This window comes from Electrona antarctica, assembly GCF_951216825.1.
Source record: "Electrona antarctica genome assembly, chromosome: 4".
Lineage (NCBI taxonomy): Eukaryota > Metazoa > Chordata > Actinopteri > Myctophiformes > Myctophidae > Electrona > Electrona antarctica.
Window position 1 is genome coordinate 29,931,868 of NC_136809.1, and position 15,000 is coordinate 29,946,867.

Consider the following 15,000-nt stretch of genomic DNA (forward strand, 5'->3'; position numbering starts at 1 on the left):
TTCTACTTGTTTCTCTGGGTCTCTCTCTCTCACTCTCTCTCTCCTTCTCTCCTCCAAGCTGGGCTGTAATAGCGAGAGATATATGGCCTCGCCTTCCGCAGGCTTCTGGAAGCTTCAGGAATTCTCTGCCCCGTTTTTATAAAACACACTGTCAGGGTGACAAAACGGCAGCCCATGGGTATTGGGGGGAGCACGCAGATGCCTCCCCTCCCCTGTCATCGTCCCAGGGCAATTTCTCAGTATCCTCTGCTCATCCTCTTAGTAAGGCGACAGCATCTGGGGTTCTTGGACAGGGCCAGTTGGAGCGGTCCTTTGTGTTCAGACAGGGGTCATAGCTCATGTGTATGGCTCTGTGTCTTGCCTGTAGGCCACTGCATGCCTGTCTGTCTGACAGCCCTGCTTTTATAAGATGTGATTTAGGGAGCAAGTCTTGAATCTTCCTGAGGCTCATAGGAAACCACAGGAGCGTGCAGTTTTTTTTTCTTCTTCTTCTGGTTCCAGCTGGGTGCTGACCCACCTGGTGCCGCTAATCAGAGAGCTGCTACGGCCGAGTGGTGGTAATAATAACATATAGAGAAGCTGTTGTTAAACTTCTGAAGATATGGTTAGTGGTTACTTATTTGTGTTGCAGTGTTTTATGTTCAGACAATTTCCCTGATCAATACAGTACTCAGTACTCACACAAAACATATAGAGTGGATAGGTCAGCAGGCTGATTCCCAGCATGCATTGTGCCACAAGTGGAAATGAGCGACTCATTCCAATACCCAAAATCGCAGCCACTCGCTCACTCACACTCGGTCACTCAAGCATGGTGGCAATACAGTGAAATTGGTGACCTGCCAAAATATGTGACCTGCAGCGACCATCTTGTGGACGTCACATAACTTACGTGGAGGTCTTTAAATAATATGTGCCCTAAATACCGCTAGGTTGAACTCTGCTAATAAACAATCCACAATGTAATTACATTCGGACACTAACGTTATGTGATGCAACACTGCCATGCTCGAATGACCGAGAGTGAGTGGCTGAACTTAATCACTCTTAAACTAATTTAAGAGCTTTTGTCATCTCTACTCGGCTGGTGGCTTCCCGTCTCACATCTGCAGGGGCAATGCCAGCGAGGAGATGTAGGTTGTTCACGTTGGTAGGCTTCAAGCAACCAGTTATCAAGCGGCAGGTGTTGTTCAACGCTGAGTCTAGTTTTTTGGCATGGGTTGATCTCTCCCAAACAGGACACGCATACTCCGCAGAGGAATAGCACAGGGCCAGAGCAGTACATCTCAACGTGTGTGCTGTGGCTCCCCATTTTGAGTTGGTCAGTTTTCGTAGGATGTTGTTTCGGGAGCTGACTTTCAGTTTGGTGTTCTTTATGTGTTGCTTGAAGGAGAGGGTGCGGTCCAGGGTTACACCAAGGTAGACAGGGTTGGTGCAGTTCTCAAGTGGTGTTCCAGACCATTCGATGTTAAGAGGTCGGTTGGCTTCCCGGTTCCTGAGATTGAACGAGCAGACTTGAGTCTTCGCAGGGTTTGCGTGTAGGTGGTTGCGCTCGTAGTAGAGGAGTAGCTCATCTAGGGCTGAGGTGAGGTTTGCTTCTACTGCTTCAAACTTAGTCTCTTGAGATGTTATACAGAGGTCGTCAGCGTAGATGAATCGCTCAGTGTTCTGGTCCATTGGTTGGTCATTGGTGTAAATGTTGTACAGTAGTGGGGCCAGCACACTACCTTGCGGTAGGCCGTTCTTTTGTCGTCGCCAGCGACTTTGCTTGTTGTTCAGGGCTAACATAGAAGCGCCTATCTTTCAAGAGGGCTCCAATGAGGTCTCCAATGACTGATCACTTAAACAGGTGTAAAAGCTACCATTAATGTTGGGAAGGTGTAGACTAACTACAATTATCCCTTTTTTGTCGTCATCTATTTTTCGTGGGCCTATGGAACCTGGTTCTGCATCGGAAAACGACTTCAGTTACAAGGAACTGACATCAGTGAAGGTATTTGAAGAGGAATAACACTGAATAACACTGCCAATAATTGATTTTAAAACTGATCTGGAATCTGGATGGGCTCTGGCGTGGGTTCAGGTCCCACCATTTGTCATCCAGTGGGACTGTAGATCGGCACAAAGTCACTGAAAACCATGAAAAATCACACCCGTGTGAACTGAGTGGTGTAAGGTCTTATATAGACTGATCAACTGTGGTCTGACGTAATGTCTGACGTAATGAAATCACACCCGTGTGAACTGGGTGACCATAGCAACCATGCTCATTTTTTGGTACGAACAGACACGTAAACTAACCATGCTCATGTTTTGGTACGAACAGACACGTAAACTAACAAAGCCAGTTGTAGGAGTGGTTTACACCACTCAAAAATTGCAGCAATGCACCAGGCGGCTGGCTTGCCGAAAAACAGAAAGGCAAAGTGTCAACCTCTCCTCATGGGAACTTACACTCCTGTTCCCATTATATACCCTGCAGACTCCACCCTTGGACATCTAATAATCAACCAACCACAGTGGAATAGCAATCCACCCAAGATGATGGAGGTATAGGCACAATGCTAGCTGAGCCCCTTTTAGTGAGTTTTGAAGCTCTGCATCCCCGGCCTGAGGGCATTAGTTCGTACTTCGTAGGGGGTGTGTTGTCCTCAACTATTTGAGGGGTCTTCTTTACTGTCCGTTTCTTGTGGATACTGCTGAGTGGCTCCTGGTTCCTCCCATCTTGCCACTGATCTATTCCTGGCTATAACCCCCCTGTCAAGAGGATTCTGCTTGATGGCACGCATCACATCAAACCATGATGTTGAATGTGTATTGCTGAACACAGAGAACATTAGTCTGTAAGAAGTTCTGAGTCTACTCAACATGCCTGTTCGCTATCGTAGTTATGTTATGTTTATTTATTATGGTTACAGTTATTGAACTAGATACCTAGTTTCCATTATCATTATGCATTATCATAGTTTCCGCCCATCTGGCTATGACAGACAGACAGACAGACAGACAGACAGACAGGCAGGCAGGCAGGCAGGCAGGCAGGCAGGCAGGCAGGCAGGCAGACAGACAGACAGACAGACAGACAGACAGACAGACAGACAGACAGACAGACAGACAGACAGACAGACAGACAGACAGACAGACAGATAGACACTTATAGACAGATGACAGAGAGAGGTTCAGTGGAGGTGTGTTCATCTCCATATAGGAAGACAAGGCTGACTGACTGAAGAACAAGTGAGAGAGAGAGAGATAGAGAGAGAGAGAGAGAGAGAGAGAGAGAGAGAGGAGAGGAGAGGAGGGGCCTTGGGGATGGAGGAGGGGTAGTTTGGATCCACAGATAATTAACGCTGTGTGTGTTTTTCTAATCTTTTCTCCCTTCCCCTTCATTGCCGTTACTTTCATCCACTCCCCTCTTTTATTGACATCTCTTCTCTTTATCCACAACTCCCTCGTTCCTCACTCCCTCCCCCTTCTGGCATTCTGCTCTCTCTCTTCTCCCTCTCTCTCTCTCTCTCCTCCCTCTATCTCTCTCTCTCCTCCCTCTCTCTCCTCCCTCTCCACCTCTCTGTCATGGTTCCACGCTACACCATCCCTGTCCTTCCTCCATGCAACCCCCCACTTCATTCTCCCCATCTCTTTTCTCTGGTCCTACCTTACCTTCTCTCTCTGTCCCTCCCTCCATCTCTCCATTTTCTCCCCCAGCCATTCAGACCCCCCTCACCCCCCCCCCCCCCCCCTCTCTCTCTCTCTCTCTCTCTCTCTCTCTCCCCCTCTCTCTCTCTCTCTCTGTGGCTCCTTGCCTCCCCACCCCACCCTCCCCTCCCCCAGCCTTAATTGGGAGTCAGGGAGAGCAGTGGAAATCGCATTAACGCAGGGCCCCTGTCTGAGTGCTGCCATCCATCTTCTTTTTTATTACGGCGCGCCGGGGCCTGCCTGGGCGTCCGCCGTTCGATTTGTCACCGGCCTCGTTCGCTGATAACGGGCATTTGTCATCGCCTTGCCTCCCTGTTAATGTTATCATCTCCTCGGTGACAGCCTCCCTCCTCCCTCCGTAGGGGGAGAGCCAGCGACAAAGCACATCCGTCAAGCGAATATTTCCACGGCTAAGGGGAGCTGCACACACCGCAATAAGCCACATTAAAGCACTTATGAAGGGTGGCAGAGTGTGTGGGGGTGAGTGTGTGTGTGTGTGTGTGTGTGTGTGTGTGTGTGTGTGTGTGTGTGTGTGTGTGTGTGTGTGTGTGTGTGTGTGTGTGTGTGTGTGTGTGTGTGTGTGTGTGTGTGTGACAGGGGAGAGGGATTCTGTTGGCTGTGTGTGGTGTGCACGGATCAGTTCCAACATCTGCAGTGATGTGTGTGTGGGTGTGTGCGTGCGTGCGTGCGTGCGTGCGTGCGTGCGTGCGTGCGTGCGTGCGTGCGTGCGTGCGTGCGTGCGTGCGTGCGTGCGTGCGTGCGTGCGTGCGTGCGTGCGTGCATGCGTGCGTGCGTGCGTGCGTGCGTGCGTGTGTGTGGAGCAGTGTGAAAGGATGGAGGCAGGGGCTGGCAGGGTGAGGAAGAGGTAATTTGTTGCAATTAATTACGCGGCGAGTGTGGCTTTGTTGTGTGGGAGAGCATTTTATCTGCTGGAATGTTGCCTTTTCCAGCCTGTGATGCTATTTGCTTGATTTATAGTTTATGCCTGTACAGGGGTGTGAGCCCTGTTCGTGCACGAGCATTCACACACATGCACAACACTACATGCACCACCGTTCTGTGACATTACACAGAATATTTACTGTAACATTATTCTTGGCTGGTGGTTGTGTGTGTGTGAGTTTGAGCGCGTTCATAAACAAAGTATGTGACATATACTTTGTTTAAGAATGCTGTAGTCATCACTTCCATATTTCACCTCCAAGCCCTGAAACATTTTCAATGTATAACTCAACTAAATCTCGCATGTTTGACCTTGCAGTATATAGTAGCTCACTTCTGTTGACCACTTGAATGAATAAGTACAGTAGATTCACCAAGAAAGGTATGGCAACATTCATTATTCACTCTCAAAACCCCCTCAGTGAGAAATGTCTTTCCCCTCTCTTACAGTGTTCACTGTACAAGTCCCATTATTTCTTGTGATCTGTTTTTCCCTTCCTTTTCTTTTCTCTGTATGACTCTCTCCTCTCTCGCTTCGTGTTCAACTCCGACCCGCTTGACTCTCTCTTCCTCCATCCTGTGTGATATGAAGAGTCTTCTGACAACATTTATCCACCCTGCCCCAGACAGGGTTTCCTATAGGCCCTTCTGCAGGGAGTGACAGATGGAACAGCCAGCCTAAAGGCAGCAGAAGATGATGGGAGAGGGGCATCATTTCCTTTGCTATCGTCCACTCCTCTCCCCATGCCATGGCTGTTACAGATGTGGACAGTTATAATAGTTTGGCGCTCTTTACAGATATAAATATGAAATGTTATTGACTTGACCTTTGACCATTTGGAACACAAAAAGGTAGTAACTGCTATTTGTCTTTGCAGTGCAGAAAAACCCTGTGCTTTAAAGTGCATTAAGTGGCTTATAAAGATACAGTAAATGACACGTAGCTTGCGGAGTTAGTTCAGTCAGTCAAACTCGAGGGGGTTCATGCCGTGCTCAAAGGCGCATTCTATACTCAAGGGGTTAACATGCTGAATTTCTATGTGGGTGTATAAGTGTGTGCAAGTCCCACACGTCATTCGCTGATGTGGCAGTCAGCTGACCAATTGGGCGGGCTACTTAAGCTCACTAGTCTGCATGCTCTTCCTGCCTTCCTTCTGCTATGGTTCCCGGTTGTTATGTGATGTTTGCTCCCACCACCACCCCAGCACCACCGGTGGGCTCTGTTATTTATGTTCCCCATGGGGGGTTCATTGTATATCTATCTCCCTGCTCTTCATGGTTAATCGTGCCGAGCAGGGAGTATGCAGCAGAGCCGAACGCCAAGATAAATATCAGATAAATATCTCTTTCTCATTCTATAATAAATATTGGTTAAATCTATTCCGTGAGTTGTCTGACTGAACTGTCAATGTGCTATCTTTATTCTTCTGAATCATAGAGCGGTCAGTCACTGTCACAGCTATCTCAATATAGTATTTAGCTGTGACCAGGGCTGGACTTTTTTTTTTTTGACAGGCAGGCAGGCCAATAGGCGGCAGGCCACCAGGAAAGGTCCGGGCGTGCTGCCATTCTGGGGTAGCGCCCCCCCTGACCCCCCCCCGGCGGTGCAGTGCAGGGGGGGGGGCACATAATATTATGTTGCCTATCTGCGCGCTGGTTGTGGTGGGCCGGTCTGGGCCAAATTCACGCGAAAATGCCCGGGCCGAATTTTTGTCCCAGTCCAGCCCTGGCTGTGACCACACAGTTATACTGTGTTCACACCGGCAGATGCAAAAGATACAAAGATACAAAGCTACACAGTGTATTTGTAGCTTTGTATATTTGTAGCTGAAGTTGAAACCATGCAGCTCAACTTTTTTGTAGCTTTGTAGCTGTTGTAGTTTTTGCAGCAGCTACAAACGTTGGATGTATCTTTGTATCTTCATGTTGCTGGCTTCCATTGAAAATGAATGGTAAACTGTATCTTTGCATCTGCCCGTTTGAACGCAGCATTACACAGTGCTATACACTGCCATTCTGTTTTTGTCTGTTGGTGACTTGGTCGATCTGTCTCAAACCAAGAGCTTTCTTTTTATATTATTCAAATTAAGTGCATTCTTGACTCAAATTGGTAGATGATTCATAGCTACAGGACAAATTAATAGATTAAATTCAAAATGATTAAAAGAAATTCAGCACTGAACACAGCAGTGTACAGTAGTAGCAAGAATCAGCAAAACGTGTTTTCTTTCACATTCAAACATTTATCTAGAGATACAATACACACTCCTCCTGAACAAATCTACAGTAAAGGTTCAATTTAATCGTTCTCATTAAGTATCACTATCTCTAATATAATATATATATACAATGTACGTACAGTAACTCAAGATAAAAATCTTTTCAGACATAGTCACAGTCACTTAAAATGAATTGTACAGCTAAGACATGGTGCATTTATAAATTACAACTCTTTAACAACCATTTTCATGTGCATATTGTCTTTGGACAGGAGTAGCGTGTCCTGCCATCCTTTTGGATATGGACTACTACAGTAGTCACAATAACCTGCTCTCTTATGGATGAATAAGAGACTCAAACAATCATCAGATTAAACAAAACAAACAAAATAAAGTACATGCTCAAGTTCTTGCTCATTCAGTCCTGAGCTGAAAACAGTGTAAACATACAGTGTGACATGAAACACTGTGCTGGTTACATGATGTCACATGATCTTTGAGCAGGGAAATGGAACTGTGGGGAAACAACACACTGTGCTGGTGTTTTACTTTACAGTTACTTATTCTATTATATTCATCATTTTGGAAAAGTAATGTATTACAAGTGAAAAATAGTACCACCCCCTGAACAGACACTAGCTTTATATTGATGGAACAGTACAATGGAAGTACAACAATAATTAGGTTGATCCATTTGGTACTTACACTTGTGTAAGTATTGTAACAAACGTGTAAGTACATTTTCATGAAATACTCAGGCACTTCTGTGCACCTAAATAATCCCATTCACCACAATACAATCCTCCTATATATAGATAATATGGAATAAGGCTACTGTAAAATAAAGTCTTTCCATCAACAAAGTGACATAAAACAGATCACGGAGAACGAACCACAAAGTGAAACGAATGCAGCACAGATTGAGGTATCTGACACCAGTGCACAGCAACATCCTGAGTGTTAATTTAACCGTATACTTATATGAACACTAGTATACCTATTCTGCAAATAGTATTTTTGGCTACAGTATAGGCTCCGGTCAGCTTAGTGTGGGGGTTACTCTCTCTCAGAGAGATAGAGAGTAACCCCCACACTAACCCCCACAGTTACTCTCTCTCAGAGAGATAGAGTAACCCCCACACTAACCCCCACAGTTACTCTCTCTCAGAGAGATAGAGAGTAACCCCCACACTAACCCCCACAGTTACTATCTCTCAGAGAGATAGAGTAACTGTTACTCTCTCTCAGAGAGATAGAGAGTAACCCCCACACTAACCCCTACAGTTACTCTCTCTCAGAGAGATAGAGAGTAACCCCCACAGTTACTCTCTCTCAGAGAGATAGAGTAACCCCCACACTAACCACCACAGTTACTATCTCTCTGAAAGATAGAGTAACTGTTACTCTCTCTCAGAGAGATATAGAGTAACCCCCACACTAACCCCTACAGTTACTCTCTCTCAGAGATAGAGTAACCCCCACACTAACCCCCACAGTTACTCTCTCTCAGAGAGATAGAGTAACCCCCACACTAACCCCCACAGTTACTATCTCTCAGAGAGATAGAGAGTAACCCCCACACTAACCCCTACAGTTACTCTCTCTCAGAGATAGAGAGTAACCCCCACACTAACCCCCACAGTTACTATCTCTCAGAGAGAGAGAGAGTAACCCCCACACTAACCCCCACAGTTACTATCTCTCAGAGAGAGAGAGTAACCCCCACAGTTACTATCTCTCGGAGAGATAGAGTAACTGTTAGAGTAACCCCCACACTAACCCCCACAGTTACTATCTCTCAGAGAGAGAGAGTAACCCCCACACTAACCCCCACAGTTACTCTCTCTCAGAGAGAGAGAGTAACCCCCACACTAACCCCCACAGTTACTATCTCTCGGAGAGATAGAGTAACTGTTACTCTCTCTCAGAGAGATAGAGAGTAACCCCCACACTAACCCCCACAGTTACTATCTCTCGGAGAGATAGAGTAACTGTTACTCTCTCTCAGAGAGAGAGAGTAACCCCCACACTAACCCCCACAGTTACTATCTCTCGGAGAGATAGAGTAACTGTTACTCTCTCTCAGAGAGAGTAACAATAACACTGAGGACTTTACTGGGTGAGAGCAAACAGACTGAATATGGCACTGAGATGGAGCCAAATGGATTAACATGTTACGGATGAGGCTGTTTGACACACGTGATAGTGTGACTTCTATTTACCGTGAATACAGTAGTTGGAGTACAGTACAGTACAGTACAGTACAGTACAGTACAGTACAGTACAGTACAGTACAGTACAGTACAGTACAGTACAGTACAGTACAGTACAGTACAATATAGTACAGTACAGTACAGTACAGTACAGTACAGTACAATATAGTAGGAATACACTGTTGAAATAACACTTCAGAACATGCAAATGGTGCATGTTTGAAATAAATAAATGTTACAGTGCTGCATGTGTAGAAATGTATTTTGTTGAAAATAATGATGGGATAGTATGACATGGTTATACCATGTATGTTTTAAATGTTGGATATCCAAAATAACAAGCTCACAACCGGTTGCATTATGATGCATTTTGAGGTTAAAAAAGGGGTTCAAAAAGGGTTTTTTAGTAAGCCATGGTGAAGGTGGTTAAAACGAGATGTACAAATTAAATGTGTAGCACTTGAAGATGGGATGCCATAGTTTTGTACTTTTTCTGTTTTGTTTGTGTCTATGGAGTTAACATTACTCTAATAGACCCCCAGGTGTGGTTATAATATGCAAATATGCCCTGTGTAGGTATTTTTTGTTTCTTCCTGAAAGCTGAAAGCCTTTGAGTCACAACACCCAATCAGTACTACTACTTTGTGTGTGTGTGTGTGTGTGTGTGTGTGTGCGTGCGTGCGTGCGTGCGTGCGTGCGTGCGTGCGTGCGTGCGTGCGTGCGTGCGTGCGTGCGTGCGCGCGTGCGTGCGTGCGTGCGTGCAAGGGTGCGCGTGCAAGGGTGCGCGTGCGTCTTGTCTGTGTGTGTGTAAGTATTGTAACACTGCTCTTTGCAATCTCCTCAAGCAGTAATAAGTCTCCTATATCCAGTTCTGCTTTACCTCTCTTGTTCATCTAATGAAATCACTGTAAGCAAACAAACAACATGGAGAGGAGCATTCTCTTTTCCCACACGCCTCTCCTTTGTCCTACAAGGTGCCATATCCGTTAGGGTACATCCTGGACAACTTCAGGTTGTCACCGTCCACCTCGGTGCTGTCGACATCGTTCATGGTGATGTCCAGCATCCCGTTCCTGGCAGCGAACATCTGACTGATCTCCACAAAGGTCTTGTTCTTGGTTTCCGGGATGATGAAGAGGGTGTAGGCCGCCACGGACATACAGATGGCACAGAAGACCAGGTAGCAGTACGCCCCCGCTGACATCTGCAACGGAGGAGGGGTAAAGAATATCACATATAAGGATATATTTATTCTGATCTGCGTGTGTATAAATCAGTCTTAAAACATTTTAGTCTCGTTGTGAATCTCGGAATGAGGCTTAGCCATGTATGAGAGAGCCTCTGTATTCTTTGTGAGACACACATACAGGTATTTTGGGGCGTGGCCAAATCCACCATTCTTGTTTAGGTACTCTGCACGATTGGAATTGTATTATGGAACCTACATTTTATGTTTTTTCTTCGTCCTACAGCAACACTATGGTCGTTGGGAACTGCAAAAACAGTAGCAACATCTATATCTATCCTAATATAAATGCACCTCATCTCTGTGTGTACGTACGTACGTACGTACGTCTGTAATCCACATAACTCGAGAACCGTTCGCCCCATCGACTTCAAATTTGACACACACGTTCCACACCACCACAGGGAATGCAGTGCCTAGTGTCAAGTCCGTCGGATCGCCGGTTGTCCAGAACCAGCACAAAAGCCTCTGCCCGAGCTCTGGACAGGGCCCCTGTCCAGACTCTGGACATCTCCATATGGACCTGGCCTGTTCTGACATCACAATGATGTTCTGACATCTGCATAGACTCCGTATTTGGGAATGCCTGACAAATAACTCCATATATGGGCATAAAAGGGACACAGACATAATAACTGGGTGGGGCATGCATTTCCAACTTCCATTGTTCAAAGTAGGCCAGTGCCCAACGGGCACCGCTCTAGTAAGAGATAAAAATGGGACGCCCAATTGGACTTTTTCCTTGTTCCCCAGCCACGAAAAGGAACCGGAGAGAAGATCAACACTCACATAGGCCTACGGGTATTTCGGGGCGCCAACTTTTTTGTATATCGAGCAAGCCCTTCAAAGTAGTCAGCTGACATTTTAAAACTGAAAAGTTGATAAAACAACTTTGTAATGAAACGAACGACGAAAACTAGTAGTTTTCACCGTAAAACCCTGACTTTTGACGACTTCTGCACTGGTTCCCATTGTTTTCAACTGACTGTTTAGCGCTATTTCAAAATGGCACAGATCATGTCCTGAACGTGTGATGTGTAGGCAGAAGAATGTAGAGAAATTATTATTGATTGATAGCATTAAAGAATGGTCTGCATTCTGACCTGCAGGAAGGGGAAGACAAAGCCGATGGTGAAGTTGGAGAGCCAGTTGAGGCAACCGGCCACGGTGTAGGCAGCTGGACGGTGGGACTGTGTGAACAGCTCAGCTGTCATTAGGAAGGGAACGCCGGCTGGATGAGGAGATCACACACACACGCACGCACGCACGCACGCACGCACGCACGCACGCACGCACGCACGCACGCACGAACGCACGCACGCACGCAGAGAAAAGGGAGAGTAATTCAGTGTTGTTTATGCTGTATTTGTAGAATTTCAGATATCGATATCACAAATGTTCAATAATTAATCAATAATGTTTCTACTTTCTACAATTTCCATACATTCAACCACACAGACATTCATGCATGCATACATGCTACACACACACAGTCGCACGCAATTTATATCAAGGTTGATTGTGTGGCAACACGTCTTGCAAAGACCCAAAGTATCACCACTAGTATTTATTCAGTTTGATAGTATTCACCCTTCCTTTGATAGTATTCACCCTTCCTCACCAGGCCCAGGACCTGGTGAGGAACAGGTCCTGGGCCTGGTGAGAGCAGCAGTGGACCTGGTGAGACGTAGGAGGGGCCAGGACAGGAGACAACCCACAGAGCCTAGTCCTTCCATGCGCCAGAAGTGTACCTCCCAGCCCTGGCAGAGTAGTTCTGGAGTAGTTCCAACGGATTGTGTGGCCCTGGTTTTTGCCCTAGTGGGACTGACTCAGTAGCTACTGAGACGTACTGTAAATCGGGACTTGATCACCCCGGCTGGGTCGCCTGAGTGAGGGGTATGATGTTGGTAGACCCGAAACCCTGTTGACCTCAGGATACATCACTGAGGATACATCCCAGGTGCAGCCATGCAATGTATTTTTTAGTTATAGTACTCACTGATACTGCCCTCGATCCTCTCAGCTTCTTTATGAACAATCCCTTTAATCCTATATTAGTCATCCAACTGAATATAATACTAAACATGATAACTTCTTATGCACCCAATACATTACATTCATCATGCTGTTCAGTGATTATAACATGAGAGGGGAAATGTTTGGTTTGGCAACTTGACAAACTCCAATACTACAATGTACTGTATATAAACAACATAATTTAGCTAGGTCTTATCCAGTTTGTTAGCTTGACATTTATAATCTATGTGGTGGCTGGGTAGATTTAAAACACACACCACAATTTGTCATTGTTATAACTCTGAGAGCTATGTAGGAAGAATATGCATTAGTAAAAGTTCTAATGATGGAGCTCTTTCGAATGAACTCCTCATTATCTGGCTGTGATAATTGCGAAGAAGAAGGTTTAATATTGCCAAGCCAATAAGTAGACCATAATTTGTCAACATCTGTGGTATACTCAAGGAGGGGTTCTTCGTTGTGCATGCAAGGTTTTGTCCAAACAAAACCATATTCATCACCATGAGGTTATGAACAATGAGCCATTAAAAATCTAATTGCAGCAACAGAAATCCTCGTTCTGCGTGCAGAGGTATAGATTTTGCTGTCTTGACGAATGACGATATGTAAACCAGATTCCCTCCCATTCATCACCCTCTCTCACGGCCCCCTCAACATGGCTCCCTGACGACGCCGTAAACTATAGCCTCTTAATTCACTTCGCTCAACTCACTCGCTCAGCGTACAAAATGGCTGCAGGAATGGATGTAGTGTGGCAATTATGACTTGCTCATTTACAAGACTAATGAAATACAATATCTCTTCTGTAGAAAGAGAGATGAGCAGGGAGGGAGGGTAAGGCTAGTGGCTGAGCTAGAAAATAGTCCATACATTTCCACATGGTTCCAGCAGGGGTCAGTGTTAACTTGTGTCAGACCACTCTGATACAAAACATATGGATTGAAAGGGAGAAGAGTTTCAGTCCAAAGTAGATATTCACTGTTTGAGAAAAGTGACACACTGCTCGAACAGAATAACTCAAGGTCATTATTAAAATAAATTATGGTTCTAACTTAAGAGCATGGATTGTGAATAAAATGAAGACTTTAATAGATGGGATCCTCTATTAACTGATAGCCTACTGCTTATGTTTTGTCATTGTAAACCTCTGGTCACAAGCAATGACCACATTTGTGATTCAAATCGAGAAGAAAGAACAGACAGATGAGTGAAAACATCAGCATCATTCTCACCTGGTCCTATACAGAACCCAGCGATGATTCCCACCACACAGAGCACACTGATGTAGCGCATGAAGGCAATCTGGGTCTGAAGGCAGTAGAACAAGACAACGTGAAAATCATAAAACTAACAGTATAATACATTGCACAGCCGTTTAGTTTACAAGTATAAAGAATGTGATGAATCATAGCAATGTACAGTAGAATACAATAGAGTGCAACGTATTCATTCATTCCCTGGTCATTGGGGACCTTACCACTGGTTTAGTAGTTAACTGCATTCACTTGGCCTGTGGAACCTCATCGTACTGGTTTGCTATCCTACCAGGAAGTTATACTGTAGGCCTATGCACCTTGTCACTCTACATTATGTAATCAGGGATTAAGAGGAAGATTAAGAAGATTACCTTTATTAATCCCCAATCCCCATGGGGAAATTATTTCTAGCCAGTTAGACCTTGCATGCCATGTCAGTGAAAACAACTTGGTAGGATAGAAAGCCAGCATTAATGGGGAGTTTTGTGTGTTTTTTTTAATCATTTGGAAAGTGAAACACTTGGAAGCAAACAAATGGATCAATTCAAATAATTGTCACACCCACCAAATTTGTGATCCAAATGATTCAAAATATGGGGCCCAAAGAATATATAGACAGTGTATCAGATGGCCAGAACAGTAACTTCTAAACTTATCCTGTACTTGGTCTTATGAAGAATCGAAAAAATAGCCAATCTACAAGCACAACACGTCTCAATGTGCCACGCTGTGAGCTTGTAGATCTGCTCTTTTCATTTGTGGAAAATAATTGAAATTTCCTACAACAAAAATACAATATTTTCACCTGTAATGGCTTGCCCAAACAGGGATGCCAGGTTGAAGAGGTTAACTACAGTATAATGTACAGTAATGTGTCATTCTCTGTACCTGGTACAGTAGAGAGAGAGTGATTCCAGCACAACAGAGACCCATGAAGGTGAAACCACCAATCATCAGAGGCCTTCTGCCAACCCGTTCAATAGTGAAGCACTGGGGGAGGGACGGGAAACACAACGTGAGCATTTACCACAGAAAGAAAGAGAAAGCAGCATTTATCAGGACTATACAGTACAGTACCTACCCCTAATACACCAGTGATGACCTCTATGACTCCCGTAGCAACAGTAGTGTACTGGATCTGAGAGGCTGGGATTCCTGCGTTTTCAAAGATGGTATTGGTGTAGAACCAGATCTGGAATTGCATGTTGGAAAAGGTTGTTCGTGAGCACAGGCGTGATTTGAACTTTTATAGTTTAGCCCAGTGGTTCCCAACCTTTTGTTATGGTCATTATGTTCAGTCTCTGCATGCCATCTGCATTTGAGCAAAATACCTACAGTACCTGCTCCATGCTTAGGCTTTATGCATAAAACGTTCAACCCTGGCCACTTCA

General features: G+C 45.1%; 1 protein-coding gene across 1 annotated transcript in view; it reads right to left on the reverse strand.

Annotated features, from left to right (window-relative positions):
• Window positions 1–10,037: 10,037 nt before the first annotated feature.
• LOC306922094 (solute carrier family 2, facilitated glucose transporter member 9-like) overlaps window positions 10,038–15,000 on the reverse strand; it is a gene marked incomplete at its 3' end in the record, with an annotated part of 22,205 nt that continues 17,242 nt past the window's right edge. Inside the window, exons 8-12 of the mRNA XM_079499487.1 lie at window positions 14,691–14,801; window positions 14,498–14,599; window positions 13,586–13,661; window positions 11,420–11,547; window positions 10,038–10,274 (exon numbers count right to left, since the gene is read on the reverse strand). Of these exons, the coding sequence (XP_079355613.1) occupies window positions 10,038–10,274; window positions 11,420–11,547; window positions 13,586–13,661; window positions 14,498–14,599; window positions 14,691–14,801 (654 nt within the window). The remainder of the gene's footprint in view (window positions 10,275–11,419; window positions 11,548–13,585; window positions 13,662–14,497; window positions 14,600–14,690; window positions 14,802–15,000) is intronic.